The 17,019-nt window shown below is 48.1% G+C and overlaps 1 protein-coding gene across 6 annotated transcripts in view; it reads right to left on the bottom strand.

Moving 5' to 3' along the window:
• LOC8041345 (myotubularin-related protein 3) overlaps positions 1-17,019 on the bottom strand; it is a 60,563-nt gene that overhangs the window by 36,505 nt on the left and 7,039 nt on the right. For all 6 annotated transcript variants that reach the window (XM_029976483.4, XM_029976485.4, XM_029976486.4 and 3 more), the window contains exons 2-7: positions 14,289-14,639; positions 10,357-10,514; positions 9,384-9,501; positions 4,798-4,911; positions 3,591-3,811; positions 2,124-2,349 (exon numbers count right to left, since the gene is read on the bottom strand). In XM_029976483.4, the coding sequence (XP_029832343.2) occupies positions 2,124-2,349; positions 3,591-3,811; positions 4,798-4,911; positions 9,384-9,501; positions 10,357-10,514; positions 14,289-14,623 (1,172 nt within the window). In that variant the 5' untranslated portion in view covers positions 14,624-14,639. The remainder of the gene's footprint in view (positions 1-2,123; positions 2,350-3,590; positions 3,812-4,797; positions 4,912-9,383; positions 9,502-10,356; positions 10,515-14,288; positions 14,640-17,019) is intronic.

Genomic DNA, 17,019 nt, shown 5'->3' with positions numbered 1-17,019 from the left:
TTTTAGAATAACGTATGCAGTTTTAGCGCACGCTAGTGCTAAATTTAGCGCTTGCGTTAGTGTGCACTACGCGAGAGGTTTAGAATAGTGTTTCTCCACCGCGCCACAAAAACTGAAGAGTCTCGAGCTTGCAATGCCACCGAGATAAGAGTAACAACCTTTACTTCATGTACTAAACGCTGCAACTCGAGAAAAAAGTTTTTTGGTTCAGAGTAACATTTTAGATTTGTTTAAATATGAAGCTACGACACGAGCAGTCGATTGGTCGTGTCCGCTTACATCGCCTCAGCACGAGAGGACCTTTGCACGCACTACTGACCCTACTTTTGCTGAGAAACATTTGTGCATCGGAAGCAGCAAGTTTCTGGCAATCTTTGCACACCTTGCTGGGTCTTCAAAACTGTCCGACAGATACCTCCCGTGGGAGTGCAATGTCGTCTAGCAGTGAAAATCAGTCGCAAGGATGCCACCGACGTCGCACTCGTTATGACTGCCAAAGCAACCGCAGCAGGCACGGCCACGGTCCTGAGAGCCACCATTTTCTAACTGCATTCGTCTTGGCTTTGGCCAACTTCTTGTGCACCACAAATTTTCCTTAGAGGAGCATGAAGACTCTTTGTATATGGGCGCAATTTCTAAAAACTGGCATACGCTAAAACAGCGCACGAGAGGCACAGAATGCAGTTTGTGCTGGGTGCATGCACACTTGCAGCAACGTTATTTCAAACTCTCGAATCTGCCAAAACTGGTTTAGCTTCACTAAGCAAACCTCGAGACGATTGCAAAAGAAAAAAATGTAGAGCATGGAGGACCAGCGAAGCTGTTATCTTTACAACAACTATATGACTACTTGAACAACATCTATACGATTTACATATGATTGTAGTGAAGACACATATACAACTTCATTGTTCAATTGTCTTTATTTAATTATTAGTGACTAAAGTGATCATTGCCTTATGGTCACTTATGGGCAACTTCTAAACCCAATTTTTTGAGGCACACCTCGAGGACAGTTTTTTCCGATTGAGCCCAAGTCTCTTTATCAGCATCGCGGAAGCAAAAGAGAAGATTGTTAGTTCAGCGCAATCTGCCCTCAGCCTCGTCACAGCGCACTCTTAGCTGAGATAAGTCTGTGACCGTAGATGATAACAAGGGATCAGGACCTCACTATCTAATAATTCCAAGGAAGGATGACTCACACGGGTTGCCCCCTCTTTTTATTTACACTTGCAACATTTAAACGGAAGTTTAAACGTTTAAACGGGAGTTTAAACATTAAACGGGTGGCGGGCTGGCAGGCGCCATTCGCGTACGGGTTTTAACCTTTCTGCACAGCCGTGCACGCCACTCAGGATCAGATTCTTGTGTGCAAATAAATATTATTATTATTATTATTATTATTATACATGGAGGCATTTTTTTTACAGATCCTAGCACATAACAGTTTCACTGTAAAAGTAAAAGGTGCAAGGTTTCAAAACAGTGATTGCACTTTACATCTCTTGTTTCAGCCCAATCTTCCCCACAAGAGACCGATACTACATTCACGAAAACAGGATGAAACGGCGCAGCGTCTCTTCCGAATGCTCAGCCTCCGGACACGCTTGTTGCATTCTGTCATGCCTTGGTTGCACACATACGCCCGTGGCTTACGAGACGCCCAAGTGCTCATGAAAGTAGGTAGCAAGCTCGCGCTGGAGGCGGGACGACTGAAAGGCCTCCCTGTTCTATTCATCTCGTCAACGACTGCAACAAACCTAATCGCCACCACATGGTAATCACATTTTCAGTATTTCAGTTAGTGTGAACCAATTCTTCAAAATGAAGATTATTGCTAGCATCCTTTAGTGGGACACTATATGTACTTTCACCTTCCAACGTACCACAACGGACGCTACGAGCAACGGGAGCAAATCCGCGAGTCCGAGCGTGTCGTGCAACCTCGAGGTCGGGCAGAGCGACACATGGGGCATGAAGTCGCATAGCGTGTGTGGTGCATCAAATCGGCCGATGTACGTATTTCGTGGCGTCCATTGCAGCACGTCGTAAGATGAAACACAGTGCTGCGACGTGCGATAGCCGGTGCAATGCGGACACGCGGGCGCCGGTGGATCGCCCACCTGGACTGGTCGGCGGCAGAGCTGCAGAGGGTGCGGACCATATGGAAGCTCTTGCGGATGGTGTGGATGTTGGCCAGGCTCATGAACTGCACCTCGCAGTTGGGATAGTATTCGGGGCACTCGCAGCCGCCTCCCTTGGCCCTGTTGGCCACGGCCGCCGCGTACGACCTCGCGTCCAGGATCAGCATCTTGCGCTGGGGTGCTGACCTCGGCTCAAAGTGCATGCCTGCGCCGCAAAGCGAGGAAACCAATGAAGACAGCATTATGGAAGGGCAACTAGCTTTTAACGCGGCATCTGTTTATGGTCTGGACTTCGTGCAAAGTGTTATGCTCGAGTGTAACGAAAAGGCGCCGCACGAGGGCAGAGGCAACATAAAGCATACAAGCCTGCAGCAGGCAATACATAAGCATACAAGGTATGCGTTCGAATATGAATTTGAGTGCGACTGTGAGTATGAGGATGAGCGAGTACAAGTGCAAGGACGAGTTCTAGTGTGAGTGCGAGTATGAATGTGAGTATGAGCATGAGTGAGTACAGGTACAAAGGAGAATTTGGGTAGGAGTCGAAATTGAATATGAGTGCGAGTATGAGTATGATCCAAGTACCAGCATGAGTAGAAGTGCAAGATTAAGTGCAAGGTTAAGTGCAAGGTTAAGTGCAAGGTTAAGTGCAAGGTTAAGGGCAAGGTTAAGGGCAAGGTTAAGGGCAAGGTTAAGGGCAAGGCTAAGGGCAAGGCTAAGGGCAAGGCTAAGTGCAAGGCTAAGTGCAAGGTTAAGTGCAAGGTTAAGCGCAAGGTTAAGCGCAAGGTTAAGCGCAAGATTAAGCGCAAGATTAAGCGCAAGATTAAGCGCAAGATTAAGCGCAAGATTAAGCGCAAGATTAAGCGCAAGATTAAGCGCAAGATTACGTTGTGTCTGAGCGCAAGTCTGTGCGCAAGTCTGTGCGCAAGTCTGTGCGCAAGTCTGTGCGCAAGTCTGTGCGCAAGTCTGTGCGCAAGTCTGTGCGCAAGTCTGTGCGCAAGTCTGTGCGCAAGTCTGTGCGCAAGTCTGTGCGCAAGTCTTGGCGCAAGTCTTGGCGCAAGTCTTGGCGCAAGTCTTGGCGCAAGTCTTGGCGCAAGTCTTGGCGCAAGTCTTGGCGCAAGTCTTGGCGCAAGTCTTGGCGCAAGTCTTGGCGCAAGTCTTGGCGCAAGTCTTGGCGCAAGTCTTGGCGCAAGTCTTAGCGCAAGTCTTAGCGCAAGTCTTAGCGCAAGTTTGACTGCAAGTTTGACTGCAAGTTTGAGTGCAAGTTTGAGTGCAAGTTTGAGTGCAAGTTTGAGTGCAAGTTTGAGTGCAAGTTTGAGTGCAAGTTTGAGTGCAAGCTTGAGTACGAGCAAAAGTGTGTGGGGCAGAGTGAGCAACACCCAATGGTGTGAACCAAGCAATGCACCTCGACCATGACAGCCTACAAAAGAGATCAAAGTCACTCACTGCTGGTGATGCCATTGTTGAGCAGGGATAGGTCGCTAAGGTCCGAGTCAAACTTGTGCTCGTCTGGCAGGCTTTCCAGGCCCCCAATGGCAGGGCCCGGGTCCACGCTGCAGGCGTCTGCTATCGCCTGGATCAGGTTCTCGTCCTGGGGGCTGCGCCAGCCCAGCCAGCCCACCTCTGGTTGTGCCGAGCGCGCTATTACCGTGCCGTACAGGTGGTGCCTGGGGACGCAGCGGGGCAGGAGGCTCACACCCAAGCAGGGCCACTAAAGGGCCCTTGTCGAGGCACTCGCGCACGCCTAGGTTTTAAATGCGTAGACATTTGCATGTCTGAGCAAGGAATGCGGTCTGCATAGAGCGTACAGTGTGAAGCATGCAGTCGTCGATTGCACATGCTGCGTGCAATCGGCGACTGTCCCAGGAGCATGGAGTTTCCCGAGTGTGCACTCGGAGGCAGCAAAGCGGACTGCACATATTATGAAGGCTCTTGCTTGCGGGTTTTGTTGCGCTCGACAGTGGCGGCCGCAAGGTGGAGGAAGAGAAAGAGACATGGCTGCAAAACTAGAGTGCCAAGTCCAGCAGCAGCAAGAAGCTAGTCGCCATTACACAGCAGCAGAACGGCAGGTCAGTTTGTGTACAATTTGACTGGTGTAGTGTATAATACGTACTGCTTACAAGTCCCGGCAAGGTGTTGAGGGACAGAGTGCGCCCAAACCAAAAACGGCAGAGCGCAGACCTGAGCAATGCAGCACAATGCTGGCAGCCAGGGCAGGCTAATAACAGTGCATTGGCACACTAGGAGTGCATGTGATATGCACTGCAAGTTAAATATATCTTAGAGTCACCGGCAAACAGTAGAAATGCAAGCAGCAGTTGGGAAAGTTCGAACATCCAGAACTTGGCTTGACACAGTAGCGTGTGCGATTAGATGCATGTGCTCACTTAAGTGCATGCCTGCACTTGATGGCCGTTTGGGCTGGTGGTATGGGCCACCACAAAAATGTTGCAATCGTTGTTAGGCTCACTTAACTGATTTACGGCATCAACCGATTCTAGTAAACATTTTCACTGCTGGACTCCGAAAGATCACCTGCGACATTTTTTTTCGCCGTTTGTGTCCTCACCACAAGTGGGTGCCTGTTTGGGATTTTGCGGTGCTCTCGCAAGGATATGCAGAAGGTCGACGATTGCACGGAAGCATCCCTCACCTCCAAACAACTGTGGGAATCCTCCTGGAGTAGCGAAAGCTGGCCACAGCTTCAAGGTCCTGGTCTTGAACAGAGGCAGGCACGAGGAAGTAGCGCGGGTAACTATGGCAGAACCTGTGGCAAATGAAACGAGTGAAAAGTCTGAGATTCATCTGCCATTGCAAACAAAAAGTTCTGTCTGCAATATAATTTTAGCTGTGTTTGAGACATTCTCCTTTTCTTCTTTTGGTGCCAACTTTCATATTTCCTCAGTCTCGGGTTGCTTCAAAATGTTCAGCATAAACCAACTCACTTGCGCCCTTACATTCTGTTTGTCTACCCATTGTAACTTACGGAAGCCCACACTCATTTCCAAGAAATAAAATGCGCCCAACCAAGGTGGAGAATAAAAATAAAGTTGATTTATATACGCCTTGCAAGTGGGCTCATTTTAGTCTTCTGCGCATGAAAAAAGAAGTAGCGGTGACGTCAGAACGTTGAGCCCTGATTGGCTGATCGCGACCCCCTATCTCAGCGTCGTCTGCTCCTTTGAAACGTCGTCTGCTCGTAATATCGTCTGCGTCTGTCTTAACCTTTCCTGCGACTTTCGGAAGTGCAGGTCTTTACAAGCGAGTTCGACTTCGCCTTTCAGAGAGGGCAGACGAAAGAACTCGAGCGGTACGTTGTTTTTGTCTAACAACTAGCAGACGTGCATCACGAAGAGAAGTCAAAGGACTCACTGGCGAGGTGTCCTGAGGCGTCGAGGTTTGTTTGCTAAGAACTGAGATTGAGAGTGTTAGTGAACCCAAGTTCCCTCCCAAATACTTTTTCCCTCCTTTCGTGTGCGGCCAAACCCCTCATTCTTTAACGGTGTCGGCGGGTTGGCGCAGTTAATGTCGTCTGCTTTACGTCTGCTAGTCAAAGCGATGGCTGCTTTACCTTTCCCGCGTCTGTCGCAGATTCACCGCTTTTTCTTTGGCGAGAGTCACCGTTGCCTCCGGAAACAAGGAGATAACAAGAGGAAGAAATTGACCTCTTTATCTAAAACGGAGGTCAGCGATCTAAGTATAATACGGGAAGGGTTCACAAGGGTCGCGCGGGCATATTCCATTCAGCAAACCAGCTGGACGTGGGCAGACGGTCGCTGAGTCGTGGAGTGCCTGCTAGGCCTAACTGCAGTGATCGCTTGGTTGCATTCGGTGGAATCGTGGCCGTTGGAGCTTTTCCCGGGTGTTTGTGGATCCAGCATTCTTGTTCGTCGTGGTATGTTTCAAGTTCAAGGTTTTTTTTACTTTTTTCTTGCTGCTTGAAGTCGGGACGCGCGAGAAGCGCATGTAAAAAAATAAACGTCCGTGGGTCATCGCGACCGCGACACTGTCGGTCATGCTGATTTGATCGTAAGAAGTGCGTAAGACAGCTTCGGAGCTGTCGTAGGATTTCGTCGTAACCTGCGCAAAACTTACGAAAATTTTGTTTCGTGAATGTTCTTAAGTTATATCTTACGCACATTTTTGGCATAAGATTGTTTCGTGAATCTGGCCTCTGCACTTCCGAAAGTCACAGGAAAGGTAAGACAGACGCAGACGACGTTGTGAGCAGATGACGTTGCAAAGGAGCAGACGACGCTCAGATAGGGGGGTCGCGATCAGCCAATCAGGGCTCGGCATTCTGACGTCACCGCTACCCCTGCGCAAGAAGCAGACGAACTTGCCCTCCGCATTGTGATCTAAATGACACAAATTTGACTATGATGATTTTAATTAACCACTTTGCCCCAAAACATATGCAACTTACTGTTGTCTATCATTTTATGCTCTCGAGGGGCATTAATTTTGTACCTAAAAGAAAAGGATGGTAGAGCAAGATTTATATCAAACAGCCATTTTTAAAAACAGATCTAGTAACAAAAAGTTTCCTTTTTTTCAACTGAAGTTATTTAAATTGAGTAATTATGATTTCTATAAAATAAATGTTATTTAAATCAAATAAATCAAATTTACAAATTAAGGAAGGTTTCCTGGGCTTCCGGCTTTGTAGCCTGTCCCCGTGTGTGAATGGTAACCAATCTATGTACAACGAAATGCCCCATAACCAGGATTCAGTGTTTTAGAGGTTTATTTTTTGCCAAATTCAGGGGCTTTTTTTTTTTTTTTGGGGGGGGGGGGGGGGGGGGGGGGGTTATTTTTATACACAAACTCAACTCTGTTATGTCATGCCGCGGTGGTGGTGCGTAAAGCGCACTTCAGGTCTGGGGCTGTGGGCGCAAGTCACCTTGCAAGACATACATTCCTGAGTTTTTTTGGAAGAAACCAGACCAAAACCTGCCTTCTTGTCAAAACACCGCCGACTAGGACTGTGCCAAAAGAGTCGGGAAAGGTTTGAAGGTCAGTTCTTATGTGTTTTCTGCCTGCTCAGTTCGTTCGAGAATGTGGATAGGGCCATGAAAAAGGAAAACCAGATGCCATTGGACCACGATTGCTTGTGCGATAAGCACTTTGGATTGAATTCACGGACACTTGTGGTCGTCAGATTTATTTGTTTTGTTCCAACATGAACGCGGTAAAACCGTTAATTGTACAAGCCACCAAACGTAGACCTGCGGTCTACGTTTGGTGCGTCTTCAAGTTCAAACGGCCGCCTGATCGTTTGAACTGTCGTCTGTGTTTTCAAACATTTCTGCTTGTCGTCTGCTCTTTCAGATAACACCGGCCCGTAGACCAAATGTTGGCCCGGCAATTGCGATAAGAAGTGCAGGCCTCAAAAGACTTCTAACCCCTTAACTGGGGACTTTTTTGACCAAAAATATCAGTAGAATAAGTTTCTTTTTTAAGCGTTTCTAGTTTTTGAAGATACTGCTGAGACCGGTTATAACGAAGTTGGGTATAACGAAATAGCGGCTACAGTGAAGCGAACACTTTTTTTCATTCCCTTTTGCACTTCGTTAACCGAAGTCGGTTATAACGAAATAACGGATATAGCAAAGTGATTTTCAATTCCGGTTGACTTTGTTATAACCGGTCTCGACAATATAACAATAGCCTCAAAACCTAAAACAAATTTATTTATATCAAGTTGGATGTGCACCACGGCACTTCCTACAATCCAAAATGAATCATTCACTGTGCTGGCGACTTGCCAGGTCGCAGCAGATCCCGAAGTTGATGGTGTTTCCATAAACAATTGTTCCGTAGTGTCATCTTTTAATTTTCGTGTTGGATCCCGAGGAGCATTCCATTGAACTCCAGAAATCAACATCGCAGTCGCTGTCCTTGCGAGTATTTTGCAGCAGCTCAGCGATTTCTTCATTGGTCAAGGGACGCGCTGGCATTTGTTGGACGCCATTTTCCAAACATTTCAGCTCATCATGCGAATCGGGCTTTAGCACCCATTGTGTGGCATCCACACAACCTTTTTTTGTGCTGCCATGTATGTATCCTATTAAAACTAAAAATGTTTCCGATACACGAGGATAGATGGCGCATCCTACCCACACGCTAAATTGAGCGAGCGTTTAAAGACGCACTTCCCAATGGCAAAGAAAAGTGCAGCGCATCTATAGATGCGCCTCCCAATCTGCGGTCAAAATTAATGCGCGTCTAAAGATGCGCCCCCAGTTAAGGGGTTAAGTTTGAAGGTTGGTTGGGGTAAGCAGGCTCTGTGTAAACAATAGATAACAAGGAGATGTTGATCATTGTTACCAGTGGTAATCACCAACTTGTTATGCCCGATTCACTTGGTCCGATTCTGCTTGCGATTTTCAGCATCGACGTAGACAACCTCAGCTACGGTTCATGCTTTTGCAGCCCGAGCGAGGTCGCGACTAAAAATTGCAAGCGAAATTTTATCATGCGAATCGGGCTTTAGCACCCATTGTGTGGCATCCACGAAGAATGAACCGCCACATGTCACATTATTCTTGCGAAGTTTTGCGGTGAAACTAGCCTCAGTAATTTCGCTGAGGCCGCTCAAGTTAGTCAGACATTGCCAGGAAGACATAGAATCAACAATTCCAATGCGAAAGAGAGCACGGGGACTCACACCGACAACATTGCATTTCAATGCTTTGTTTATGCGGGACGGCGAGCTTCTTGCCCACACTCCATCGCACATGTGCGGCGTCGTTGCGCCCACTAGGGGCGCTCAGGTTTGTTTGTAAACATGAATTGGTCTATATATGCAGAGATTTTTTTGTGTTCACTTTTTTTAACCGAACAGAGACCCAGCACTTATCGGGGCTCATGCTGAACGAGACAGGAGATGGGACAAGCCCAACCCCAAGGAGACATACAAAAGGCCCGAGCAGTTATAAAACGTCCTGATAAGACAAGGTAACAAGATGAGGGGCGTGGTCCCCTAAGGGAGAAGCAGCCTCTTGGATAGTTCAGTGGGAGATGTGTTCCGGGTCAACGCAAGATAAAGCCGGAGATAAAGATTTCGGCTCTAGAAGCTTGGATTTTTCTCATTCGAGGAAAGCTCCGATTTGGGGTTCATTATCGGTATACATAAAAAACACGGAGTCCTAGCCGTGACTCGCAAGAGTTGTTCATTCTTTAGCAACTGGAAAAGCGTAGGTTACGCTATGGCCGTCTGCAAGGCGCCGGACTCACTTGAACATCTCGTTGATGCTACTGATCTTCCAGATGCCGTCCAAGTCGGTATCAAAGCCCATCCGCTTGCACTCCTGGTACAGCAGTGAAGAGTCCCTCTTGTCTGAACTGGGCTTGTCTAAATGCCATTGGAAGGAAGGCAAACAAGAAGGGAAAAATATTGGTACACCGTCGTGGCAAAGAAAAGACATGTGGGTTCTACGACAGAATGGCACCGAAAAGATGTTGGGTGTCGTTCGAGACTTCCACGGCAAAGGAAGAGAACTGCTGCCTTCCGTTTATGCAGATCAACCTTGACTTCCCTCTTACAACTACCGTAAAATACCGAGCCTCCACTCCTTCCACAATAAGCACCCACCACTCAATTTTTGTAACATTCAGAAAATACACGAAGAAGATACCTTTCAATATCGTTGACCTAAGGAACCCCCATTTCTCAGTTTTATACAATCTTCTCCAAATTTCGAGTGGGCACTTGCTCGGGATTTTACGGTTTACGTATTGTCAAGTTACCTTTCTCAAATCCAGGTATTCTCCATCTCTCGTAGCATAAACTCAAATAGAAATAACAAATCGCTAAACTGTAGGTCAATTGCTTTTTTGGGCAAAAATATGGACCAACCAAAGAACAGAGCTTCAAAGTCAAAGGAAAGCAGTATTCCCCATAACTACCTATCCCCAAAGATTTGAAAGCAAAATAAAATAAAGGAGAATGCACAAGTCTTAGGTACAAGATGAAAAAAAGTGAGATTCAACAGAGGGTAACATGTCAGAATGAGTTCAGGCCCACAGGGAAGGAACGATGCTTAAAAAATTTGAAATTATATACACATAGACCGGTTCCAAAGCTACCCAATAGATGTCGCCAGTGTGTATGACATACTCTGTCACACTTGGAAAAAAGCAATGTGACCCAGCCTAGAGTCTTGCACAGTTTAGCCTCGTCATTCCGTTCCGAGCGGCGGCTGCTCACCGTTCTTGAGGAGGGTGAAGAGGTCGTTGAAGCGTTCCTCGCGGCAGTAAGAGAAGAAGCGGAAGGCGAACATGTCGTCCAGCCTCTTGGGCACTTGGAGGGCGCTGCTGAGTCGACGGTGCCATTTCTGGCAGTCCTCGTTGGTGGCGAACGAGCACCTGAGGCAACCCGACAACATTGTTTTTTGTTTTTTTTTTAACGCAGAATGTGTTTTATTGGCAGATTTCCGTGAAGACCTGTAACGTTTTGGGTGTAATGTTTGGCAGTGACGAAAAACCGACACTGAAAGCGTTACGCCCATTGGGAACCGTAAAAAGAGACTTTGATCCCCGGCAGGATCGGACCTCACCACCTTGAGATTGTGAGCCAAGTTCTTTACCGACTGACCTGGTCAAGGCTCTTCCTGCTACTCGGCCATTTCTTCAGTTCTCGAGAAGCTTGCCTATCTTCTGCCACCCTGGCCAAGAAGAGAGACACAGCACCGCCTCGCTACAAAAAAGTGTGTTAAAGATTCGCTCTCATCTCTGACAAATGCCGCGAGATGGCACAGCATGACATGCCCACATATAGAGAGCCTGTACTACAGAAAGTGTCCAACTGCTCGGTCGGGGTCACGGCGTTTCCTCCCGACCCTTCCAAGGCCTCGCGGCCTTGAAAGCGTGTGGGCAGAGAGCCTAGATTGTAGAGGGGGTCCATCTGAAACCACTGGGAGCATTTTCAATTTGATGGCAGACAACTCCCGTGCCGATTGGCTGCGAGTGCATATGCGCCGCATCGTCTTGCGGAGAAAAGGCAGAGACGCTCGCAGACATTAAAAAAATGTATCACCTCCTCACAGCTTGCATTGCAAACGCGGCCCATAAACCCTGTGGCCCCGATCAAACAGTTGACACTCTCTGTAATATAGGCTCTCACATGTGGGCATGTCATACTGTATCATCTCGCGGCATTTGTCAGAAATGGGAGCAAACCTTGGACCCACTTGCTTTGTAGAGAGGCGGTGTCGTTTAGACGCCTCTCTCTTCTTGGCCACAGTAAAGAAGAGAGGCTAGTTTATCGAGAACGTAAGAAATGGTCGAAGTCGCAAGAAGAGCCTTCACCAGGGACTCCCGCAGGCCTATGCCGATAAGTGGAAGACCTACCACCACATATTCCGTGCTTACAAGTCTTTGTCAGCATGACCAAGCTTGTAGAATTTGTTTTAATAAATCAACATATACGCCCAGCACACTTTGGTAAGAAGAAAAAACTTATATGCTGGTCTTCTTTTTTTTTTTAATTTTTTTTTTAGACTTTTTGCATTAGGTATTATTTGCGGCGAGAAGTTTTGGTGTCGCCATATTGGCGACGTGCGCGACCGAAAGCGTCGTTGTGGTCGGCCTTCCACGATTGGCCCAAAAGCTGACTATGACGTCGGAAAGGGTATACCATCGACGGAAATAAGAGGAATGAAAGAAATTGAATTTCGACTGTGTTGGCAGTGTTGCTTTGAGAGCGCAATGATTTCAGGCTTCCACCATGCTATTTACAAACACCATCGAACTTGTTGTTCGCAAGGTAATGACGTCACAAGGGGGAACCATAGGAGGGCGCCACCAAAACATCTCGCCGCTAATAGCGGAAGCCCGGCACAACCCAAAGTGAGAACTCAGCCACTTCTCAAAGCTGAATGGGCATTCGTTCAGACTCACTGCCTCGCCAGCAACTTTTCATTTTGTCTTTTCTCTATAACATGTTTTTTTTTTTTTTTTTTTTCATTTGTTGCAGATGATTACAAATTCTGTGTCTCGCAGGTCTTGATCCCAGGCTTCAATGATGCTAACTGGGATGTTTTTTGTGTCTTTTTTTTAACGTCTTGGGCAAAGCACAGTGAAGTTGCTCACTTTTAGCTCACCAATATTTCAAATATATATCTATTTTTCAGACTTTCCTGGACAGTTTTAGAGAAATTCCATGTCCCACTCTGTTCGAGAATAATCAATGGCACCGTTGTTGTCTTGGTTTCCTCCCTCAAGATAAACTTAGTGAAAATTGCTTCGTCAAATTATTTTTTATCAACAAGTCATTTTGTTAATATCGTGCATTGAAACTGGCAAATCACACGAGCGACAGCTAATGGTTCAATGACAGCCTTTTGAGACATTGCACAGATGTAGATGTTATGAGAGGACCGTAATGGTAATATAATTTAAAAAATGAAAGCTGTGGGATTTTTTATATCTGATCCATAAGTGAAGTACTTTTATGGTCCAGTTATAATTACTGTCAATAAAACACAACAAACCCTAGGATTACAGCCAGTATTTTGGGACGTTACATGACACTTTGCCCTGTTGTCCATAAGCCGTCTAATATAACAAACACTCGTAGTAATGAGTATAAATAAACATTCAGCACCGTGCATTTTATTATGCGAAAAGCAAAAAACAAGAAAAATAATCCCAATGGAGTTTTTGCATGTAGACGAATAGTGAAACAACCTGCACAAATTACTTTTAATACTTTTAATACAACACTACACCGCAGCTCCTGCATTGTAACAAAAGGCCAGACTCGCTTGAATATGAGATCCTCGCGACCCGATTTGTTGAACAAGCACAGAAGTGTCCTTTTATTTGGACGATATAAGGAAGGCCATTTATTCTTTCGACTTCGCACACGACTGGCGACACGGATAACGTTGAGAAAGAAATTCAGGTCCGGGGGGAAAAGGACAGGCGGAGTAGCAGATTCAAGTTGGCCAGTGAAATCCATACGAAGGATGAAGCAAAGACTCGCGAACAAAAGCAAAATGTAATACAAAACAATACAATTCGTCGTGAAAGTGTCTGTTAAGTGCTTTGAGCACAGCGTCACGCTCATCCACGCCTTTTTGCGCCATTATCTCGTACTTCCAACAGTTCTTTTTTCCTTAGATATGAGTAAAACCTTACACTTTTCTTGGTCGTGTATGTTGTGCCACCAATAACATAACAATAACGAACCACCGCGCTGCATCCGAAGGCAAGCGATCACGCTGTACCTCCAGGTTCATGCAATGCAAACAAACCCGGCATCCTCACCTTTCCGGTATCACGCGACATTTGTGTGCTGCGCAATGGTGTCCCCTAGCGTGGTTCCCGCCGCGAATAGTTGGGGATGGGATGAGAAGGGCATCACTTTTGAGTGCCTGGCATAAAGCACACTCTCCTTGCTTTGCGTCACATATTGGCTATGCGTGCACGCTCAAAGCTCACGAGATGCCAAAAAGTTATCAAAGGCCACGCTCAAGGCGGGACAATTGAAGCACTTCCCTGCCGTTCCCATCCCGTGAGTGACGAGAATAGCAGGTTAGTTCTCGTATTTGACAGCGAAAACTAGTGCCATTTGAAGAGCCTTTAAATGCCACAATGGCCTTCCGCAATGCAGCAAAGATTGCTACACGAAAATCCCACGGAACTGCAAATGGTTACCAAGTATCGGATTGAACCGGCCAACTGCGGCATTCAATTTCGTTTCGGAAAAGCTTCGCAAAGGGGAAAGGCGAGCCAATTGGACGGACAGAGTGGGGTACGTAACAGCTCCCCACTGGAGAAGTGCATGCCGATGGCGCGTTGCCACATGCTTTACTCAGTCTGGTCTTCCGGGGCCGTAGCTATTACTATTTGACAAGTTAAGCTAAAACAGAGTACAGCCCCACTCTTCGCTATCGTCTGTTGCAGGTTAAGAAAGGCGAGACAAGCCTTTCCACACAAAGCTTTCAGCTCGCCACGATTGCTGGTTGCCTCCTCTCCACTCAACTCCTTTCCAGCGTTCGCCATGCTAAAGGAGCTTGTCCCAGTTTTCTTAATCTGCAACAGACTACGGGGCAAGCAATGGCTCGTCCGCAGCTCTCGTCGTGCGAAGCTCCCATCGAAGGGAGAAAGGGGGGGGGGGGGGGAATGCAAGCCCACCTGAAGGAGCGTCCGTCCTTGCAGCTGAGGTGCAGGTGGAAGATGTCCCTGCACTCGAGGGACTCGAGCAGGCCCAGGGGCAGGTTGAGGTGCTGGTCCGGGCCCGAGAGAAAAAGCCGGTACGAAGAGAGCGCCACGCAGCCCCGGGTCGTGCGCCCTAGGAACTCGCAGCCCTCGCCGGGCAGGCACGGGAAGGGCACCACCAGAGAAGGGTCGTCCGCCACCAGGGGCCGCATCGGGTATGCGTCGCTGCCACAGATGCTCGTGAAGCTCCACTGGCCGCCTGACAGGTTGGCAGACGTCTCAGGCAGAGGCTCCTCACTCCCGTCCTCCATGTCGGCGGACCGGGCCCTGGGGAGTGGAGAGACGCACGTCGCTCTTCTTAGGTCCCACGTTCACTCCCGCCCCGGTGCTCGGAGCGCGTTTCCGACCGGTGTGTTTACACGTCCTCACTTGTGGTCTCGAGACATCTGCCCAACGGCGTCGCACTATAGTTGTCGACATGACGAAAATGGCAGAGAACTTTCTCAGTCGTCCCGCCTCCAGTGCCAGCTTCCTGCCTTCGATGACACTTTGACCTCTTGTGTGCTTCGAGCGTGGACCCGCAGCCAAAGAGCGAAGGAGGGCAACGAGCACATGCAGGAGGCCAGGCATTCGGAAAAGATGCCCTACAAGTCTCATCTTGTCATGGATGGATGGATGGATGCTAATGGATGTACTCTTTACAATGGGCGGTAGCTTGCACCACCTAGCCTGGAAATGACTATAGTGTCGCACTGTTGCCCACTGTGATCCTGCCGGTGTCGCAGCAGTGGTAGTGGATGTGGCAGATGCCTGTTCTGCTGCAGGTCACTCTCAAACCACGGTTCTCGAAGCACGGCAGCCAGGAGCTGGGACGTAACCGTGTCGGCAACGCTCGCATTCGCTGCTCTTTTTTGCCGGAACTTCCACGACCAACCGCCGGAATCGCGACATCCAGCCACATAACGCGGCTGCTTCTGTAACGCAATTCGTTGCCACTTTGAAGCCACTTTCGGTGCATGGGCAGTAGAGGAGCGTACCGGTCGAAGCTGCGTTCCAGGCACCATACCTCCATCTTTTATGATGTCAATCCACGTATCCAAAACTGCTTAAGCTCCGTCTGAAGAGCGTACCTGCCAACCTAGCAACATAAAAATTCGAAAGCCCGCCGTGCGTGCGAATTTTCTCTTTTAGTTTGACAAGAAATTTTTTGAACAGGCACTCCTGTTCACAAAACAAAACTGCCGATGCTGCCTTGCCCATCTGCGGCACGAACATAGTTCTGATGCTTTTATGAAGCGATGTGCATCCTGATGTCGACCTTGCCTCCGTGCAAAACGTTCACACCACATGCGCACATGGTACAGAATACATACTTGTCACTTTTCTGCGAAGTGACAAAGCACGGAAATTCAGTCGGGTATGATATCACAAATACTTGCAAGTATTTCTTGGCTTTTGAAAGCACCATCGATCCTTCAAACTGAACGTTGGGGAAACACATGGGGTAGTTCGGCGTTCCGCACGTTACTCGACGACCTGACGGAGCGAAAGGCCAGATTCACGAAACGATCTTACGCCAAAAATGTGCGTAAGACAAAACTTAGGAACAAATCCGTATTCACGAAACGAAATTTTCGTAAGTTTTGCGCAGGTTACGACGAAATCCTACGACAGCTCCGAAGCTGTCTTACGCACTTCTTACGATCAAATCGGCATGGCCGACAGCGTCGCTCATTTGGTCGCGACAACCAACGGATGTTTATTTTTCTACGTGCGCTTCTCACGCGTCCCGACTTCAAGCAGCAAGAAACAAGTAAAAAGTACTTGAAACAGACCACGACGAACGAACAAGAACGCTGGATCCACAGACACCCGCGAAAAACTCCAAGGGCCACGAGTACGGACTCCGACCGATCGGCAGATAGGCCTAGCAGGCACTCCGACTCGGCGCAGCGATGATCTGACGGTCCTTGGCGAAGACCGTCTGCCCACGACCGGCTGGCGTGCTGAATGGAATATGCCCGCGCGACCCTTTTGAACCCTTCCCGTATTATAGTTTGATCGCTGACCTCAATTCTAGATTAAGAGGTCAACCTCTTCCTCTTGTCATCTCCTTGTTTTCCGAGGCAACGGTGACGAACGCTGTTGTCGAAAAGGGGCTCTCATCGATTCTATCTCTGTTTTGTGTGATATCAAGCTCAAATAAACGCCGTATGGATTACCTTCGCAACATGGTATGTACATTTTGTTATTAGTATTCCATTTTATTCTGACACGACTGCACCTCACAGTCGATCGCTGTAACAGTTCGTGGGTCGCAATGCCGGTCCAACCTTTCTTCGCCGGGTGTCACGTCAGCATCGAGCTGCAATTGTAAAGGATCGGTCCCGAAGCGCTTATCAATTCGCGGTCCAACAGCGCAAATCCAGCACTTCGATCAAACGCGCGCGTCCGTTCCGTAGTGTGAACAGGCATTTACGTGGCTCTTGCTTACACTGTCATAGTTCAAACGTATATTTTTTAACGTCGGCTCGCTCCTGCATCTCCAAAGCCGCAAAAAACGCCGCGGCAATTTGTTCCCCTCTACGTCGCTTTGCAAGCGACTGCGGGCCGTCTTTTACCAACGCGATGACAGTTGTGTTGACTTGGTAGCGATCGAGTTCGCAGCAGTCAATGGGGGTGGTTACGCATCCCGGCCTCGGCATTC

This window comes from Ixodes scapularis, unplaced genomic scaffold (assembly GCF_016920785.2).
Source record: "Ixodes scapularis isolate PalLabHiFi unplaced genomic scaffold, ASM1692078v2 PGA_scaffold1__304_contigs__length_218370807, whole genome shotgun sequence".
NCBI classification, from domain to species: domain Eukaryota; kingdom Metazoa; phylum Arthropoda; class Arachnida; order Ixodida; family Ixodidae; genus Ixodes; species Ixodes scapularis.
This window is presented reverse-complemented; position numbering and strand designations above follow the sequence as displayed.